This window comes from Melanerpes formicivorus, unplaced genomic scaffold (genome assembly GCF_026170545.1).
Source record: "Melanerpes formicivorus ecotype bairdi unplaced genomic scaffold, bMelFor1.0.p_v2 SCAF_41, whole genome shotgun sequence".
Taxonomy (NCBI): Eukaryota; Metazoa; Chordata; class Aves; order Piciformes; family Picidae; genus Melanerpes; species Melanerpes formicivorus.
Genome location: NW_027142393.1, coordinates 4,866,869 through 4,887,157, shown reverse-complemented (window position 1 = coordinate 4,887,157; position 20,289 = coordinate 4,866,869). Strand labels below are relative to the sequence as shown.

At 48.5% G+C, this 20,289-nt stretch overlaps 1 protein-coding gene across 1 annotated transcript in view; it reads right to left on the bottom strand.

Moving 5' to 3' along the window:
• Window positions 1-20,289, bottom strand: part of LRP1B (LDL receptor related protein 1B) — a 603,705-nt gene that overhangs the window by 95,399 nt on the left and 488,017 nt on the right. Inside the window, exons 47-58 of the mRNA XM_068158711.1 lie at window positions 19,101-19,220; window positions 17,560-17,673; window positions 17,216-17,365; window positions 14,857-14,979; window positions 12,587-12,706; window positions 11,511-11,639; window positions 10,178-10,300; window positions 8,752-8,892; window positions 8,083-8,270; window positions 6,807-6,990; window positions 4,469-4,554; window positions 882-1,004 (exon numbers count right to left, since the gene is read on the bottom strand). Of these exons, the coding sequence (XP_068014812.1) occupies window positions 882-1,004; window positions 4,469-4,554; window positions 6,807-6,990; window positions 8,083-8,270; window positions 8,752-8,892; window positions 10,178-10,300; window positions 11,511-11,639; window positions 12,587-12,706; window positions 14,857-14,979; window positions 17,216-17,365; window positions 17,560-17,673; window positions 19,101-19,220 (1,601 nt within the window). The remainder of the gene's footprint in view (window positions 1-881; window positions 1,005-4,468; window positions 4,555-6,806; window positions 6,991-8,082; window positions 8,271-8,751; window positions 8,893-10,177; window positions 10,301-11,510; window positions 11,640-12,586; window positions 12,707-14,856; window positions 14,980-17,215; window positions 17,366-17,559; window positions 17,674-19,100; window positions 19,221-20,289) is intronic.

Genomic DNA, 20,289 nt, shown 5'->3' with positions numbered 1-20,289 from the left:
GCTTGGGAGGTGTTTAAATGCAGTCATGATGATTGGAGGACTGAAGGGGCTTTGATCCCCATCCTCCCCTGCTTCCTGGTTTTGTTTTGCTTTTTCCAGAAAAAAACATAATAAAATCTTCCCAGGGACTTGAGGAAACTTCTGAGGCCATGCCAGACTTGAGTTGTGCTCCAGTGAAGCAGAGAGCCATTAACTTCTGCTCACCAACTCTTCTGTTTTGAGTTCTATGACCGATTATTTCTGTGTGAAGGATGTAAACAAGGTTCACTGATGCCAGTCAGGTTCAAACCCCAGCCCTCAACAAGGCTGAAGTTGGTGTGCTCTGAGAGTGTGCCATGTAGCACACTGCTCTGACCTCACCTGGAGTACTGCTTCCAGCTCTGGTGCCCTCAGCACAAGAAGGACATGGAGCTGATGGGGCAGGTCCAGAGGAGGCCATGAAGATGATCAGAGGGCTGCAGAACCTCCCCTACGGGGAACAGGTTGAGACAGCTGTGACTATTCAGCCTGGAGAAGAGAAGGCTCAAAGGAGACCTTAGAGCTGCCTTCCTGCACTTGAAGAAGGCTACAGGCAAGATGGGGAGGGACTTTTGACAAGGGTTTGCTATGACAGGAATGGACTGAAGATAGAGGAGGGGAAATTTAGACTGGAGATTAAGAGGAAATTCATCCCAGTGAGGGTGGTGAGACCCTGGAACAGGCTGCCCCGGGAGGTTGTGCTTACCCTCTCCCTGGTGGAGGGTTCAAGGCCAAGTTGGAGGAGACCTCGAGAAGCCAAATCTAGTTGAGAAGTGTCCCTGCCCGTGGCAGGGGGGTTGGCACTGGATGGTCCTGAAGGTCCCTTCCAACCCAAGCCATCCCATGCCTTCGCCATGCATTACCTTGACATCACTCCCGTTCAGGCACATCCTGTTGATGCGACTGCCATTGGGTCTGCTGGAGTCGATCCAGTAGATGAATTCTTCTCTGTAATCAAAGTCTATTGCAATCACATTGTTCAGACCCTAGAAAGAGGGAGGGGAGGGGGGGAAACCAGTCACTTTATTGAGGGGTTTGTACTCAGGCTGCTGGAGAGAGCATTCAGAATGCAAAGTGCACTGCAGGTAATGTTCACTCCTAATGCTCTGTTTTACTGACTGCGTGTTGTCAAAGTGCTTCAATCATTTCTTGATGCATAACTTGCAAACAGGCAGAAGGAGCTAAGAATTGTAACAGAAATAAATATGGTGACAGAGAACACTCTCACTTCACACATGCAGATGAGGTATGAAACCAAGTGGAGAGCTTCTGCCTTTGTCTTAAAATGAGCTGCAGCAGTAAAGGCTTTAGCTTCTGGCTCAAGTTCTCTGTCGGCTGCTGCCTTTGGCATTACTTTGGTCACTGAGATCACATCCATTTTAGAACAGAAACCTCAGGAAGAGCAGAACACTTACTTAATGAAAGCACTTCACTACTGATATGAATTAAACAGGAATTCTAAGCTGTGGTGGTCAGCAATGCATTCATTTCCATTCCTGAATAAGCAGGGTTTGAGGTTTGGGAGGCTGGAAGTTGTCCCTGCTCACTGAAGGAGGGTTGGACCACAGGACCTTTAAAGGTCCCTTCCAACCCAAACCATCCTGTGATTCTACACTGTGGGAACTGTGTACACAGACACACAGAGGTTGTGTCTGCACACAGTGGGGAAGCTGGGTACCCAGCAGGCATCTGGGAGTCTCCTATGGCTCCAATCACTAAGCCAGTCTGGCGTACTGCTAGGGGTTGTGAAGAGCAGTCACACACTATTGGCTTTTCATCCCACATGGCAGGGTGAGAGGTCTTGCATTCAGCTGATGGCTCCTACTTCCTTCTCTGAGAACAGCAAAGCCTTGCCCAAAACCTTCCTAACACTCTAAGAGGTAGCAGAACTACTCCTAATATACAAAGATGCTGTAATCCAAGATGGAGCAGCAGTGGTAAAAGGAATGGATGCAGTCTGCACTCCTTTGAAACCCCTGAGATCAGTTAACCAGCTCCCTGATCAGCCCAATGACACTCCACTCTCAGGAAGATCTGCACCCTCCCTCATTAATGTAATTCATGGCTGGAGAGGGGATGTGCTGGAGCGGCCAAGCCTGAAGCAAACACCTAGGAGCAACAATATTTAATGGTACAGAAAGTGCTAGCAGGGCTCCTCTGCCAGCTGCTGCTCTGTCTTCTGATCAGCACGCAGGGGAAAGGAGAGGTTAGGCTGCACAAACCGTCCTAAAGGAGGCCTGAAACACCATGGTGCTGGAGGACTGCTCTCCTTTTCACACAGCCATGCCCACAGGGAGTTAGCAAAGCTCTGTCACTCATCCCTCTGCCACAAAACACTTTCCCTGCCTCTTGCTGCTGTTATGAGAAAGGCACTAACTGAGAACTCCCTGCTCCAAACTCTTAACAGAGCAGACAAGTGAGGGAGCACGAAAGAGACTCCCGCAACGGCGAGCATTCCAGACAAGGTCAGCAGTTTGTCAACACATAGCTCCCTATCTCCATATTCTGCCCCACTGTAAAGTTCAAGTACCCAGAGCAATAAAGAGAATTGGCTCCCTGCAGGGCTTTGCTTCCACGTGCTTCATTTGGGGTGAGTTTAGTTCCAGTATTTACCAGCACATCCACTGCAGGTAAAATTCCTTCTGCACATCTGCAGCAGAGCTCCAGGCAACATTTCTTTGTGTCGCCTGTAAGCCCTCCCAGCATAATTCTCTGTCCCTTTATGTGCAAGGTGCTTTTAGAAGGAGCTGGGAAGAACTCAAAGGTTGTTAGCTGCATTAGTCTCTCCTCTTACAGCCCTGGGCTCGTTTCTGTTACACACAGCACCCCAGGCCGTGGTTTGCTCTGCCTTGGTGTCCCACTTCAAAAAGGGAGGTAAATAGCCCCCCAAAGTGAGGAGGAACAGTGTGTGTCTCTCTCTTTGCTGTCTATGGAAACTCTAAGGATTTGATGGCAACAAGTGAAGGCAATGGGAGGCAAAGAACGTGAGAGAGACACTTCCAACAGCTCAGCTGAGCTTGTGTATTTGGGGGGAAAAAGGAGGACAAAGCTGGCACAGAACAGCTCAAAGACTGAACGAGCTCCTACTCCCAGCTGCTTTGCTCTGAGTTCCTATGAAGAGCTGTTAGAATGGCAAAGCACAGATCAAATACACAGAGAAGGGTGGCTTTGCTCTGGTATTTGCCTCCATCTGAGAGGTGTCTGAGACAGAGCCAATCCATGGGAGCATGAGAAGCACAAAAGCATGTCCTGGTGAGGAAGCCAGCCTGCCTGCTCTGCTGGTATAGCTGCTTCTGGCATTCGAGAGTCTGGCTGCTTTGCAACATGCTCTGTAGGATCACAGGCCAGGAGGCTCTACAGCAGAGGTGCTCATTAGCCTGGTGAATTAATGTGGTATGGAAAGCACAGGTTCTGTTCAATGGCTGCAGCTACCTGGGCTCTAATGCCCTGAAAAGGAGGCCCTTGAACTGGAGGCTGAGGAAGCTCTGAGATAATCTGTCAGCACCAACCATGAAGAGAACTTACTGTTGCTCCCCTCTTTCCACAGGCTGCCATTAACAGCTATACCAGCAAAAGAGGAGAGAGGCAGCGAGATGTAAATGAGAGGGCACTCAGAAGGATTCCAGAACAGACAGACTCCAACACAATGCTTGCTGTGCTTAAATAAAGTCAATGCTGAATGCAAGATGGTTAACTCTGTAATCACTGCTGTGGAGATCTCAGCACCTCTCTTGGGACAATAAGATGCACAGCTTGCTGACACAAGAGGTCACACAAAGCCTCCTGATATTGGCTGGAAAGGTGTGACCTCCTAGTCCTGCTGCAACTGATGCATTAGTACTCCAGGAAACAGATGGTTTCATTAAACCAGGCTCTGGAGCTCTAACCTATGGTAAGCAACCACACTTAGGTGAAGCATAGAAGAGGAGCAGGAACTGCTACAGGTGACCGCTCTGTATTGATTCTCTGGGGGAAGGTCTAAGTTTTGCAGCTGTTTTTATTTCACATAAGGTTTTGGGTTATCATAATTGAGAGTCATCACTTAAAACATAAATAAATCAGACACAGCCAAAGATCTAAGTTCATGTAGGGTCATGCTGCAAATCTGGGGATTGTCTGCCTGAATCAAAACAAGAAGACAGGTCTGGGTTAGGACAGCGAGCAGCCCAAAGAGAGTGCACGGCCAAAGGGGGGGCCCAGAGTATCTTGCGATGGAAGAGGATCCCAAACACAACATGATTTGGGTTCAGTACATCAGAAGGACTGATGAAACAACTGCCTGAGCTGGAATCATGGGAGCTCAGAGCAGAGAGTCAATTTAAAACACCACTGGAACCCTGGAGGTAGTGCAGGGGTTGCGTGGTGCACCCCAGGCCAGCTGTGGGACGATGCCTCTGGGAAGGAACCAAAGAGCGGAGCTGCGAGCACGGTGCTGTGGTGGTGGTTGTACCTGTTTCAACAAAGTGTAGTTGGATCCATCAGTGCTAATTTTTCTTATTTCATGATGATCAGCCAGAATTAAGAAAGGTTCCTCATCTAAACCCCGGGAGAAAGAACACGTTAGACTGGCGTTCACGGCAAGTTATGGACAAACCAGGAACACAATGCTGGGGTACGGATGGCTGGGGGGAGATAAATGGCACATGCTCTGACCAATGGCATGGTGAAAGAAACACTGTAAAACAGTCAAATGTTCCAAGAGAGATCAATGATGCAGTATATATTGAAAAAAACCAAACCATGACCAAAGCAATCAATTAGTAAATCTTTCCATGGCATTCATTGTTTGTTTATTGCCTTTGTATTATGGGCCCCATGCTGCTTTTTGTCCTGATTTAATGCCAGAGGTTGAAGCTGAAATCTATTCCATCCCACTAGCTTGCAGCTCAACATTCCCTTCAAACCATCACTGTTATCTGTACCAGCTGCAAACCCAGCCAGTTTTGGCCATTGTTGCTTGAGATTGTAGCACTCTGAGTAGGGCAGGCATAAAAACCTCAGCTACTTGGACAAACCTGCAACTCTGATTCTCAGCTCAAGCCAGAGCTGGCTTTTTTCTAGTCTAGTCTATCAGAAAAGGCTCCTCCTGACACCCACTCATGCCATGGCTTGGACACATCTCTGACACTGACAGAGAAATAAATTAAATATGCTTTATTTTTACTAAGGAAAAAAAAAATCACACACACCCCCCCAATAATGATGAAAAATACACTAAAGGTTTGTAGCTACTGCCCATTGCATGCCCTGGAGTGCAAATGTGCTGCCAGCCTACTCTGTTCCTGTACTGAAGACACTGGACCTCCTTGCTTGCATCCAATGTTCATAGATTCACAGCATAGGCTGGGTTGGAAGGGACCTTGAAGATCATCCAGTTCCAACCAGGCTGCTCAAGGCCTCATCCAGCCTGGCCTTGAGCACCTCCAGGGAAGGGGCATCCACAGCCTCCCTGGGCAACCTGTGCCAGTGTCTCTCCACCCTCACTGCAAAGAATTCCTTCCTGATCTCCAGTCCAGATCTCCAGATCTGCCTTCCTCAAGCTTGAAGCCATTGCCTCTTGTGCTGTCAATATAAGCCACTGCAAAATCTTTCTCCTGCTTTTCTGTAGGCCCCCTTTAGGTTTCCTAATCTCCAGTCTCAATCTGCCCTTCTCAAACTTCAATCCATTCCTTCTCATCCTATCACTACTGTCAAAAGTCCCTTCCCAGCTTTCTTGTAGCCCCCTTCAGGCTCTTAAAGGACCCAAGGCATCCTCCTCAGCACCACCTTGGTGGTTCCTGGAGCATGGCTGCCATGCTCGGCTCTGCTGTGCAGGGATCAAGGCAATTCATGCAAAAACACAGCAGGGGACAACCATTTACCTAGGCACCTCCTTGCAGCACCAGGGCATGAAGAGCCTTGTCCTGATGGCTTTTAACATCTGCCACATCACAGCTCAAGTGAACTGTGCTCTGTGGGGCTGCAGCTCCTTGAGCGATCTGTGGCTTCTAAGCATAGGAGTGGCTTGCAGGGCACAAAACAGGAGGAGAGCAAAAACCAGGTACTGCATTTCTGCCCTCTCCTGTGTTTCCTCTGGTTACTCAGGGAAGCCTCTGAGGCAGCAAGATGAGGCAGGCAGAGCTTCCAGCCTTCCTGCCATTCAGAAAGAGAGTGGGGGTTGTTTCTTGCCCATTGGCATTTTGCTCTTCCTCTCACTGCTCTAGAGAATGCCACTCACTGAAGCACAAATAAATGACTCCAGTGGCAGAGGGGGGAGGAAACAACCACCAGTGTTCTGATCTGGCCTCAGCTTCACTCTGCATTCTGTGCAATACTAGAGGGGATAACAGACTTGGCAATTCCTTTTACTTCTTCCTTTTCATACCAGGAAGCTTGAGATGCATTCTAATGTTCTGAAGCTGGTGAGAGAAACCAGCAGAAGGCTCTTAAGACACCTACCATAAACATCCTGCCATCATGTGACTCAGAAGTAGGATTCACTGATTTATTTCCAACTCCCCTAATAGTTTTTCTAATCAAGTTACTAATTCAGTCTTTCATAACCCACTGCAACTGTTCACTACAAGTTACTTGGGTGAAATAGCTAAGGATAAAAATGGAACTTCTCATTATGCTTAGGCATCACATTGCTCTTGCTTGCTGAAGGAGTGGTGTGCTTCACAGAGCACTGTTTGTATTGCACCAAAGGGCAGCACAGCCTGAAGAATTGCACAAATTGGTTTGGATAGTGCTGTGGATTGAAAAAAACACATTAAAAAGGGGGGGGGGGAAAAAGAGAGAAGTGCTACCTGAAAGGGATTTGCAGCCATTGGGGTTATCAGGTTGTATCTCATAGCCATCTGCACACAGGCATTTATAGGTTCCATATGTGTTGATGCACTGCTGGCTACAGGGAAAGCCAGAGGAACACTCATCAATATCCACACAGGTTTTGCCATCATCCTTCAGCAGGAATCCAGGCCAGCATTTGCACTGGGAAAGAAAGCCAAAGGCAATCATTTTGCATTAGTCATTGATTCTGTTTGTTATCTGAGGTACTTTCTTCCCCATAATTTAGCATCACAACCCTGGTTCTGTGGGCTCAGCTCTCCCAGCGACATCTCAATTACACTGCTGCCCGCACTGCTTACAGCCACGCTCCCCAGCGCTGGGGCTCAGGCATTCCTGCTGTGACTCTAAGAACCACTCCCTCCCAAACCACCCTGTAGGAATGAGTAGTTCTTTTCCCCTTCTTTAACTGAAGAAAAATTAACACAGCTCCTCAGAAACATGGAAAGGACTTTGCCAGGAAAACAGTAATGGCCAAGCCCCTTGGGAGTGCTTTATCTTCCCTTACACATTTGCTTTGTGGTAACTGTGCAACTGTCACTGAGTGTTGGTGCAGCACTGCTAACATCCAGAGTCCTGCATAGTAAATATCAGTGAGGATTCTTGAAGCTGATTTCATGGGGGTCTGCTGATCACCACAGCAAGCTCATCACATGCAACATGAATGGTGCAAAACACAGCTGGGTTGAGAGCTTTAGCAACAGGGGCACAGCTTCATCGGTGGAAAACCACATTCCCTGCTGGATTCTCTTCCCCACTCTCTGCAGAGATGTGGCATGCTTTCTCCACAGCAGTGCTGCTGCAGCAAGGCTTTGGCTCTACTTCACTTAGTCTCCAACTGCAGTCTTTGGCTCTGTAGTCAATGCCTCCCTGACAAGGACACGGACCTGCACCTAGGTCAGGCAATCCTAGATACCAGTCCAGGCTGGGGGATGATGGAATTGAGATCAGCTCTGCAGAACAGGCCTTGGGGGTGCTGGGTGCTCTGTCTCCAGGAGCATGATTCACTGTATTTAAAGCATCCTATGTTCTTCTCCATAGGGCCTGTACTGTGCTGTACCAGGGCTTTGATACAGCAGGGCTCTTAGGCTTACTGAGAATGAAAGGTTTAATGTTCTTACTGTGGTAGGTGAGTTCCGACAGAACAAGGAAGTGCAGCACACAGGGTTATTATTTTAGTCACAGAAACAGGAAAGAACTAAGACTTCACATTCTGACACACATGTAATGATTCACCTTGTACCCAACGGGAAGATCCTGACAGTCCTGAGAGCAGCCGCTGACTTTCTTACTGAGGCACTCGTTAACGTGGCAGCTTTTCTCATCAGAGCCATCGCTGCAGTCCTCGCTGCCGTCACACACCTCCCGCTGCGGAATGCACTTGCCAGTTTGGCACATGAAAAAAGAGCTGTTACACGACTGCTCTGGAAAACAAAGAGCAGAACACGGGGCTGTAAGGACCTTGGAATGGATTTTCTCAGGACAGGCTGGCAACCTCTGCGTGTGAGAGGAGAACTCGTGTACAAAGGGAACAGCCACGTCTTAGCGGCAGTGTTGTAACACTGCTTACTTTGCAGGGTCTGAGAGGCCATCCTTCCTCGGGAAGATGTTTGTGAATAGTTCACCTGATTAGTTCTTCCTACAGATTTCTTTCCATACAGTTGAGAATCCACTACACAAAATCTGTCTCTACAGCTACCTTCTGCCCTGGGAAGGGGTGGCTCGAACTTGGTGAACTGAGGTTTTTGACTGCTCAGGATGACAACGCACTCTCCATGCAAGACACAAGGAATGTCCCCATGAGAGCCCTGGAGATTTAAGCTAGGAAGTTATACACCTGCCTCCCTACAAGCCTAAACCTTTTCTCTCCCAAGAGGAAGGTCACTGAAAAGATTAAACACCAACCTGAACTCCTGCACTGGGTGTTTATTGGTGCCTCATCAGAATGGTCTGGGCAGTCAAAGTCACCATCACACTGCCACTGGGAATTCAGCAGGCATCTGCCATCAGCACAGGTGAACTCCCCGGGACGACAGTGGCGATACCCTGCAGAGACAACAGCTGATGGCTCCGTGCTTGGCTTCAGGCTCCTGACAGCAAAGTGTGCACACCCCAGGCACTGCCAGCAACTGAACCTCTTGCTCCATGAAGAGATACAAAGCTGCCTGCACAGTGGGGTGAGAGCAGCTCCAAAGAAAGAGACTAGGGGTGTTGGTTGATGAGCAGCTCCCCAGGAGCCAGCAGTGCCCTCATGCAGCCCAGCAGGCAGCTGAGTGCTGAGCTGCAGCCAGAGCAGTGTGGGCAGCAGGGCAGCAGAGGGGATTCTGCCTCTTGACTCTGCCCTGCTGAGACCTCACCTCCAATCCTGCCTCCAGTTCTGGTGTCCCCAGCAGGAGGAGGACACAGAGCTGCTGGAGCAAGTCCAGAAGAGGCCACAAAGATGATCCAAGGGCTGGAGCAGCTCTGCTGTGAGCACAGGCTGAGGGAGCTGGGGCTGTGCAGCCTGGAGAAGAGAAGGCTCCAGGGGGACCTCAGAGCTGCCTGCCAGGACCTGAAGGGATCCTGCAGGAAGGCTGCAGAGAGACTTTTGCTGAGGGTGTCTAGAGACAGGCCAAGGGGGAATGGTTTGGAGCTGAGGCAGAGCAGGGTTAGAGTGGAGCTGAGGAAGAAGTTGTTGAGCAGGAGGCTGCTGAGCCTCTGGCCCAGGCTGCCCAGGGAGGCTGTGGCTGCCTCCTGCCTGGGGGTGCTGCAGGCCAGGCTGGATGAGGCCCTGAGCACCTGAGTGTAGTTGAGAGGTGTCCCTGGGCACGATGGGGAGGATGAGTAGATGGATATAGGGCTGAATATTTCTGAGTGTAACCTAGACCTACTGTCCAGACATTCACAGGATAAAAGAAACCCTAAATTCATGAGAATGGTGAAAATTAAACATTCACATATGGCTTTAGTGGATATAATTTAACTGCAGTGGTAACCATTAGAGAGATGCTTCAGCAGGAGCTACAAAGAAATGTGTCTAGACACAGAGACAAAGAAATATATGAAAGGCTTTCCATAATGAATAAGAACTTCTAGGCTGTACATTTATAAATGTTCTTTGCAATCAACTGTGAGCCACAACTCCAGCAAATCATTGGTCACTGCAGCTCCAGCCCTAAGTCAATGCCAAGTTGTGTTCATTAATACATCATTTAAAAGTTAATATTAAAGGGATTTTTAGGAAGCAGAGAGCCTTCCTTTTCACTGCTGGCTTGAACCAGCAGGCCTTGCCAAAGGCCTCACAGCTAACAGTGTGGGAGGTTTCTGTTGCCTCTATGTTTGTTGTACTTGCCACATTCCAGAGATTCATCTGATCCATCTCCACAGTCATCATCGTGGTCACAGACAAACTGCTTGGGAATGCAGACTTTGTTGTGGCACATGAAGGTGTTCTCATCACAGGTGTTATTGGGAGCTGAGGGGGAGACAGGAGACAAAACCACATGGAGCTGAGCACAGGACGAAATGCAGCCAGGTGCTGGCAGAAAGGTGAAATCAGGAGCAGTCTGAGTGGAACCAATGGGAATATTGCAACTTCTGAGTCATGCAAAGAGCATCACACGGCTCAAGAGCAGGAAAAGCTGCTGAGCACCACAGAAACAGCCACAGAAGTAAGGACAACCAAAGCAGTGCAAGACAGAAGGGCTTCAGGAGCTGATGCTGTCTGCAACTAACCTAACAGCTGACTCTGAGTAAAGGACCATTGTGAAGTGCAGATGTCCTTCCTGTGTCAGTCTGCTCCTGGACAGCAGCTCCTTAAAATCCATGGCTATGACTCACTCTAGCAATGGCACGTGACAGGACACACCCTGGGTGGACAGAACACACCCTGGGTGGACAGACCACGCCCTGAGTGGACAGAACACGCCCTGGGTGGACAGACCACGCCCTGGGTGGACAGACCATACCCTGGGTGGACAGAACACGCCCTGGGTGGACAGACCATGCCCTGGGTGGACAGACCATGCCCTGGGTGGACAGAACATGCCCTGGGTGGACAGAACATGCCCTGGGTGGACAGAACACGCCCTGGGTGGACAGAACACACCCTGGGTGGACAGAGCACACTGCAGTATTTTTAACCTATGCCATTTCATACACAATAATAAACCAACCCCCAGTGAAACTGCTACTGAACCCCTGACACTCCTAGTGGAAATGGATCTGAGAAGAGTGGGAGCAGAAGTTTGTAGGGAAGAGATGGCAAGCTGTGAACAGTTAGCCAGAACACACTGGAGACAGAACTGCATTGAGGCACAGGCTCCCTGCCACGCAGCAGCACTGTCTGCAGGAAGGGCACCACAGCTGCACAGCCAATAACCTGCTCACTGCACTAGAGCCCATGCTGTACCATGTCTGGGACGTGGCACACACACACTGACCCTCAGCTGCTCTGCCTCAGGATGCCTCAACCAAACCTGGAGGTCTCAGGTGACTGAAACACAGAAGGGTGCTCCTGTGCATGCTCACGTGGGGTCCATCAACTTTGCTTACAATCCTGACAGGGTAAAGATGGCACCACAGACACATGGCAGGCATGGCACCAGCCACACAAACAGCACCTGGCAGTGGTGCAGCAGCAGCACCAAGCAAGCAGCTCCAGACAGGGTCAGACCCAAACATACCACAGCCTGCTGCCGCCAGCTCGTCGCTCCCGTCAGGGCAGTCTCTCTCCCCATCACACAGCCAGTGCTGGGGGACACAGGCATGGGAGCCCAAGCAGCTGAAAGTGTCTGCTGCACAGGTCACTGAACCTGAAAGACATGGCATGTGAGGCTTCAACATCTCCTCACTTGATTTGTATCTTTTCTTCAGGCAATGGGTAATGACTGAAGAAGGGGAGGGGGATTTGAATACAAAACAGAGAGATTTTGCTCTGCACAGAGTGCTGGATGTGCTGGCCAGCACTGCTCCACAGCCAGATTTGGACAGTCTGCAGTTTCTTCTATTCATAGAAGCTTAGAATGGCTCAGGTTGGCTCAAAGGACCTCAGAGCTCATCTCCTCCACCCTCCCCACCATGCCCAGGGACACCTCTCAACTACACTCAGCTGCTCAAGGCCTCATCCAGCCTGGCCTGCAGCACCCCCAGGCAGGAGGCAGCCACAGCCTCCCCGGGCAGCCTGGGCCAGAGGCTCAGCAGCCTCCTGCTGAACAACTTCTTCCTCAGCTCCACTCTAACCCTGCTCTGCCTCAGCTTCAAACCATTCCCCCTTGGCCTGTCTCTAGACACCCTCTGCAGCCTTCCTGTAGCATCCCTTCAAGGAAGGCAGCTCTGAGGTCCCCCTGGAACCTTCTCCAGGCTGAACACCTCCAGCTCTGTCAGTTTGTGCTCACAGCAGAGGTGCTCCAGCCCTTGGATCATCAAACACCTAAGAGGGTGCTACCTCTAACACTGAGAGATAAACCACAAAAGGTGGTACAGGGATTTTAACTGCAGGATGAGAACTGGAGAAGAGTTTGCTTCTCCTTTTGCCCATGCTGGTACACCATTCACATCCCCACAGTCAGACTACAAACGGATCATAAAGCCACCATAAAAAAGGTGTCTGTCTGGGGGAGCCTATCCTCTGATATCCTATCCTTAGAGCTCAGTTTTTTCCCTTTCTACCACCTGCTTGCATCATTTGGTCCCACTCTGACAGAGAGCACACTTTCAGTATGGAACTGACACAATACAGAACTGGAATGGTTCTACTTACCACAGACAGCATCACTCTCATCTAAGCCATCTCCACAGTCATCCTCACCATCACAAGTCCATTGCTTAGAGATGCACTTGTTTGCAGAGCAAGCAAATTGATTCCAGGAGCAAGAGGAATCTAGGAATGACAGCAGCCACTGCATTGGTTAGGGTCACAACAGTGCTTCTGGCAACCTCCACACTGCTCCTTCCTGCCCCCCCAATTTCAGTGCCTTAAAACAGGCTTTATAATCCTAATCTGGGTCCTCAGGGGGCTACCAGTTTGTCTAAGAGCTTGCATTGATGAAGATCATTCAATAGAGAGATGGTAAAACATTCAAACCACTTGCAGCTCAATGTTTAAGGCACTTTGCTAGTGAGAGAAGGACAAACACTTTAGAAACAGAAGTGTGCTTTGTGTATTGCACATGATATTCTCCTATGAGCTATGTTATATCATATAACACCTTCTAACACATCAGAACTGCTTCATTTTGGCAGGAGGGCAGAGATGGCAGGCAACATCTTCCAGTACAGTCTCCTCCTTTGTGTTGCAGTGCTTAAACCCAGTGCAATGGACTCTGGAAGGGTAACCTCAGTGGATGTGGTCAGCACAAAACCTTCTGACTGTCACAGTGCACAGCAGCTCCTAATTTGGAAGTTATAAGATGTAGCTATAAAATGTAAACTGCAAAGCAAATAGGAAATCATATTGGTAGGAACTGGACTGCAAAGTGCATAACTGTCAGTCCCTTGCAGTGATCAGCAAGAAGGAATCAAACCACCACAAGGATACACAAATGTCAGGGTTTGTTAAAATAGGCAACAGGAAAACTTGCTGCTGCTCTTCCTACAGTTTCATTGCAGAACTAATCCATCCAGCTAATACAGCAACTGGAAGTTAAAAGGCCAACTCTCCCTGTGAGCCAAACCATCTGGCGGCTCCTCAGGTGGAGTTTAGGAACCTTACAAGATCTCAGGGAGAACAGGCCTGTATCCTGGGTCTCACTTTCTGTTGTACTTTATTCACATTACTTTTGTTGTTACTGCAAAGAATTACACCTGGCTTAGATCACTGAATCATAGAATCAATAAGGTTGGAAAAGACCTCAAAGATCATCAAGTCCAACCTGTCACCCAAGACCTTGTGACAACTAAACCATGGCACCAAGTGCCACGTCCAATCCCCTCTTGAACACCTCCAGGGATGGGGACTCCACCACCTCTCTGGGCAGCACATCCCAGTGGCCAACAACTCTCTCTGTGAAGAACTTTCTCCTCACCTTGAGCCTAAACTTCCCCTGGCACAGCTTGAGACTGTGTCCTCATAAAGGTGCATTTTGGTTACTTCTTTAGGGGTCAAGATACTGCTATGATCTGATGATGTCTATGAAACTGACTCCATGGGGAAATATCACAGTCTCACAAAGGTTGGAAGAGACCTCAAGTATCATCGAGTCCAACCTATCACCACAGACCTCAGGACTAGACCATGGCACCAAGTGCCACATCCAATCCCCTCTTGAACCCCTCCAGGGATGGGGACTCCACCACCTCCCTGGGCAGCACATTCCAATGGCTAACAACTCTCCTGGTGAAGAACTTTCTCCTCACCTCGAGTCTAAACCTCCCCTGGCACAGCTTGAGACTGTGTGTGAATGGAATGAAGCTGGAGGTGGGGAGATTCAGGCTGGAGGTGAGGAGGAAGTTCTTCCCCATGAGAGTGGTGAAGCCCTGGAATGGGTTGTCCAGGGAGGTGGTTGGGGCCCTGTCCCTGGAGGTGTTTAAGCCCAGGCTGGATGAGGCTCTGGCCAGGCTGATCTAGTGTGGGGTGTCCCTGCCCATGGCAGTGGGGGTTGGAACTGGATGATCCTTGTGGTCCCTTCCAACCCTGAATGATACTATGATACTATGAAGGATTAAAGAAATGGTAAACATTAAAGGAACAGAGAAGTCAGGCTGGATGAGGCCCTGTGCACCATGGTCTAGGGGAAGGTATCCCTGCCCACAGCAGGGAGTTGGAACTGGATGAGCTTTACAGTCCCTTCCAACCCAATCCATTCTTCTTCTCCTTCTATATCTTTAGAACAGAATTTTGGCAGAGCTTTCATTCTGTTATGAAATAGGGGCTATGATATTGGCAGCATGAAGAGAGATGAATCTGATAATACAGGATTAGTGACCTTTTTATATGGCTCTAGATTCAGCCTCTGAGCTCTCAGTGCACAGCTCTGCCTGTTTGCAAAGTGATCCGTGATTAGAGAACCACAAACAAGAGAAGATGCTCACCACAGTGCAGCTCATCCACTCCATCCTCACAGTCTTTCTGCCCATCACAGAGCCAGGTGGTCAGAATACATCTTCCACTAGGACAACCAAAATAATTTTCTTCACATGTGGGTTTGTTTTGAACTGTGACAAAATAAAGAATGTAATGTAAAATGGTCTCTACTCCTGTGATTAGGAGCCTAATACATTTCTGCTAGGGTTCTGAGCACTCATGGACAACCAAGTGTTTCTGTCTCAAAATGGGGGAAAAACAATCAAAAAGAAGAGCATGAGATTTAGTTGTGCTCATGCAAATTGGAGAAGAGTGACTCCCCAGTAGTTTTGGGAGCTGAAATGCTTCATTCATTTAGAGATGAATCAGAGCACTGCTTCAGACTGAACTCCCAGAAGCTAGGGAGGGAAGTTGCTCACTTGACAGGTCAGCACTGCTGGCTGGGGCACATCAGCTGACAACTTTGCCTTTCTGCTTTGGCTGCCACCCTCTACAAGATCACTAAATTGTGGCAGTATTTGTGTCACACTCACTGAGGTGAGCTGCAAACCTGATGCATGCACTGGCTACCTGCAGCTACACCACTGATGTTGGAGCCAGAGGTTTAGCCTCCACCACAAACTAAGACGTTCTCCCTTGCCTCTTTCCTTTGTTGAGCATGAGGGCCAGTCAAGATTTCACTTTTGTGAATGCTCAGAGAGCAGAGGGGGGGGAGGGAGGCAAGCATAGCATGCGTTTAGTTTCATGATGGCAGCGCAAGGATGAGGCTAAGGAGTGGCACAGGTTCTGTTCAAAATCACAAGCACACTCTCTGCCTGGGATAACCCAAGGGATTCATCTTAGCTCCAAGCATTGGAGATGATTGAAGCTCCCTGCCAAGCTTTCTCTTACTCCCTCAAAGCTTTGGGATTAGTGACCCTGGTTTAGGTTCCCCTCCCCCATGTCTGTCTCTCACAAAGAACGTTAAAATTATCATATTTATGGCTTCTGCAGCTCTGTGAATAGAAAAGGAAGAAGAAAGGAAGAGATGGGACATCTGTGATGGCTGGGTAGCTATTAAAGATTAAGTACAGCCACTGCTAAATGAATTCTTGCCTTAATTTTCTGTAAGAACAATGGCACTGAACAAAGCCTGCTAACAGGAGATCTCACATTCAGAACAGAAACAACACTCAGAAACTTAATGTGCCAAAGCTGGTCAGTCCTGAATGAAATGGCAAAGGAAATCACACGTAGGCTGGACTGGAATGGAATTGCTTCTGAGCAAAGGGAGGAAGGATCCAGGCAATTAGTCACACATTAAAATGATGGAACTTTCTGGCACACACAGACCAAAGCAGCACAAATAAATGGGCACTAGCATAAAATGCAACATTAGTTTACTTCTGCAACATTAGTTTACTGAGGCTCGAGCACACTGCCCTCAGAATCTCCTTTGGTGTGGAATAAAGCCCCTGCAGACAGAGGAAATGAAAGCTAAGCTCCTGGGAGCTCAGTGAAGGGTTCTGTACAGGAAAGTCTAAGTGATTACCAGATGAGCTGGAGAACATGGAGATCAGAACAGAAACTGCCATTTAATATGCATCTGTCTTAAAGGAAGGAGGAAAGTTCTTGGCTTTGGGTTCAATTCACACTGGGGCTGAAGTGAAAGGCTCCTTTTGGGTCCTGGCAACATTTTAATCAATAAAGTTGACACAAAATCTAGGAGAATGCCAAGAGAAGCTGCTGGTGACACAGAGGGATCACCAGACAGAGCACCAGAGTAGCCAGGTCAGGGAACCAGAAAATGACCTAGAGATCATCTCCAAGCAAAAAGCTCTAGGCAGAAACGGGAGGGCATTTAACCACAAAGTTAAAAGAGTCTGATTTTAGCAGCAGTTAATTATTAGCACATGTTAATTGTTACTAACCACTGATTCTTAGAGGACAGAGACAGGTGTTAGTCACAGGACAATGAGAGTCTGGCATGAGTCAATTACGAAAGCAAACAGGAAAACAAATGGCGATGTATTTGCCAGGAGAGAAGGCAAAAGGAAGGTTCAATGTTCTGTACTAATGACTAAAGCTTTGCTGCAACACAAACACTTCATGACAGCCCTAACCTGGAGGCAGGAGAAGGCTGGGCTGGCTGGCTAACAGAGCCCTTTCTGTTGGTAAGAATAATTGTAATCATTTGCATAATTTAATGAAACACAGAAGAGAGGCTGGTGAAAACAGCAGCATTCAGCACTCCCTGCTAAAGAAACCAATACTGACTGAATAAACATTTTGCACTGCAAAACAGGAAAGACAAACAAACAAAAGGACCAGGAATAGAGGAATCTGCTTTTCCAAAGGGTCAGTGATTTTCCACCCCTTGGCAGTTACCTGGGCATCTCAGCTCATCTGTATAGTCACCACAGTCATTAGATCCATCACACAACCACTCTGGCAGGATGCAAAGGGAAGTTGAGTTGCAGCTAATGAATCCTGAAGACTTGATCCCAAGTTTGTAGAAGTAAGCACAGTTTGTATTATCTGGGAAGAGACAGCAAATGAGCAGTTGACACCTAGCACACACCCAGAGCCAGGCTTAACCTGCAGGCTTAGCCTGAGCCTGCTCAGAGCAGGCAGCTGCTGGTACCCGGCTAGTAATGGCTATGAAATAACTGCTGCGTGAGGAGCAACAATCATGGAACAGATGCCATGATGAGGTACAACCACCAGCTTACTGCAGCTCTTTTCATCTGAAGCATCTGCACAATCAATGATCTGGTTGCACCGAGCTGATTTTCCAACGCACGTCCCATCTGCGCAGCGGAATTCTGTCGAGGCACACGTTGAATCTACAATACATGGGGAGAAAAGATGTAAATGAGGGTACTGAGAACACTCTCTGGATACACATCACATCTATTTTATGTTTAAAACTCCTACCTTTTAGAGTGAGGCATTCAGAACCCACAGAACACACTGCATAGCTAAAGGTTCAGTAGAAATACAAGGCATAAAATAAACTCAAGCAGCACAAGTTTCTAATGTTCAAATGTGTATGTTGAGCCTAGAAGTCTCCCTCTGGATGAGTCAATTCAATTAGAGATCATTTCCACACGAGGGAGGAAGCAGCACTTTCAGGACCATCCATGAATCTCTCTGATTTCTTTCCTGTAATACCAGGCTGGAGTTTTTGCCTGGATGCTTTTCTCTCTACTCACATTCAGCTAAATGATTAAAAACTATGCAGTGCTTTCAGAACAACTGAAAATGCTCCTTACCACAGCTACATATGTTTGAGCTGCACACTGTGGAATAATTTCCCCTCCAGTCTCCCTGAATTACAGCTAAGGATTTGTGTTGTCTGCTGGCTAGTATTTATTCACTGCCTGCTGCAAGGATATAAATATTCATGGTTTAAGACACAAACCCCATTCTGATATGAAAAGGCAAACGATTCCAGGAAGTTTTGCAAGGGACACAGGCACTGCCATGCATCTGAGAAGCAAAGAAATAGAACAGTAGCTGCTTCAAAGGAGAAATTAGCAGCAGATGCAGAGGAGAAATCACCCATGGCCAACCTTTTGTGTGCAGGGAAGATACTTTCTCACTTAATACTTTAGAGGAAAAAAACAACCAGCTACTGTATTCAGTCTGGAGAGGAGAAGGCTCTGAGGAGACCTTCTGGTGGCCTTCCAGGATCTGAAGGGGACTACAAGAAAGCTGGGGAGAGAATTTTTAGGCTCTCAGGGAGTGATAGGACTGGGGGGAATGGAGCCAAACTAGAAATGGGTAGGTTCAGATTGGATGTTAGGAAGAACTTGTTCCCCATGAGAGTGGTGAGAGACAGGCACAGGCTGCCCAGGGAGGTGGTGGAAGCCTCATCCCTGGAGGTGTTTGCAGCCAGGCTGGATGTGGCTGTGAGCAACCTGCTGTAGTGTGAGGTGTCCCTGCCCATGGCAGGGGGGTTGGGACTGGATGGTCCTTGAGGTCCCTTCCAGCCCTAAGAATTCTATGATGTGTTTGCCATAGCTATTTGCATTTCTATTTACCATAGCCAAAACCACTGGGGACTGCAGGTGTAACCCAAAATCAGGCTTCAGCTCACTCCCAAACTATGCTTTCCACAAAGCATCAGTGTGGCCCTGCTTGGCATTCAGCTCTAGCAAACCCAAATCATCCTGACAAAGTTTGATGCATTTTCTAGTTCCTTCTATTTACACACAAAGTATTCAGAGAGAGATGTTCTGCAATCACCTAGGAAGCAACTGTCCCTTACCTTTGCAGTCAAATTCATCAGAGTTGTCACCGCAGTCATCGGCACCGTCACAGACTCTGCTGCTGGGCACACAGCGGCGATTGGAGCAGGGCTTGAAGCCCTTCCGGCAGCCTCTGTTCTCTGCAAAGTTAAGCACAAGCTCATCCTTTCCCCCTGCTCCTTGAGAGAGAAGCACAACCACCTTACATTGAAACCAGGCAGAGGTTCCAGGAAAACCTTTTAAATGGAAATGCCTTCAGAGCTACAGGAAAAGCTTCATTTATTGTCTGGCAGAAGAAGCTGGACTGGCAAACAGCTCAAGGATAAAAACCAGCAAGCACGAGGAGAAAGAACAAAAGGACGACAAAAGGCATTGAAAAGGGAAGGCTAATTCCTAGTTTGCATTATCATAGAATCACAGCATGCCTTAGGCTGGAAGAGGCCTCAGATCATCTGCTCCAACCTCCCCACCATGCCCAGGGACACCTCTCAACTACACTCAGCTGCTCAAGGCCTCATCCAGCCTGGCCTGCAGCACCCCCAGGCAGGAGGCAGCCACAGCCTCCCTGGGCAGCCTGGGCCAGAGGCTCAGCAGCCTCCTGCTGAACAACTTCTTCCTCAGCTCCACTCTAACCCTGCTCTGCCTCAGCTTCAAACCATTCCCCCTTGGCCTGTCCCTAGACACCCTCAGGAGAAGTCCCTCTGCAACCTCTCTAGTGACTGCAGGAGGGTTAGAACCAGGTGACCTTTGGAGGTCCCTTCCCACCCAAACCATTCTGTGATTTTATGGTTGATGTACTGAAGCCCTTTGAATTGCAGAAGTCAGGACACTAGAACAAATCAGTCCTGTTCACTGGGTTAGTTAATCAATGCTATTGAGTCCAGCATCCTGTACTTGATCAGATGGAGGAAACAGCATTCAGTGTATGACACAAGCCCAGCTCCTCCTCCTTCTCCAACAGCTCAGTGTGGCTTTTACGTCGGCAGCACACAGCAGTTAATGTAATATCCTTCACAATATTATGCAGCAGCTCCATGGACAGGCAGGTGCTGGATCTTGCATTTGCATTGTTTGCAATATTGCAGGAGAAAAGCCTTTTAGCAGCTACTGAGCTCCTGACCTCAGGCTACTGACAGAAGAAAACTGGCCTGCAAGGACAGCACTAAGGATTTTGTGACTCTTCACCAGCTACAACTTTCTTATTTGTTC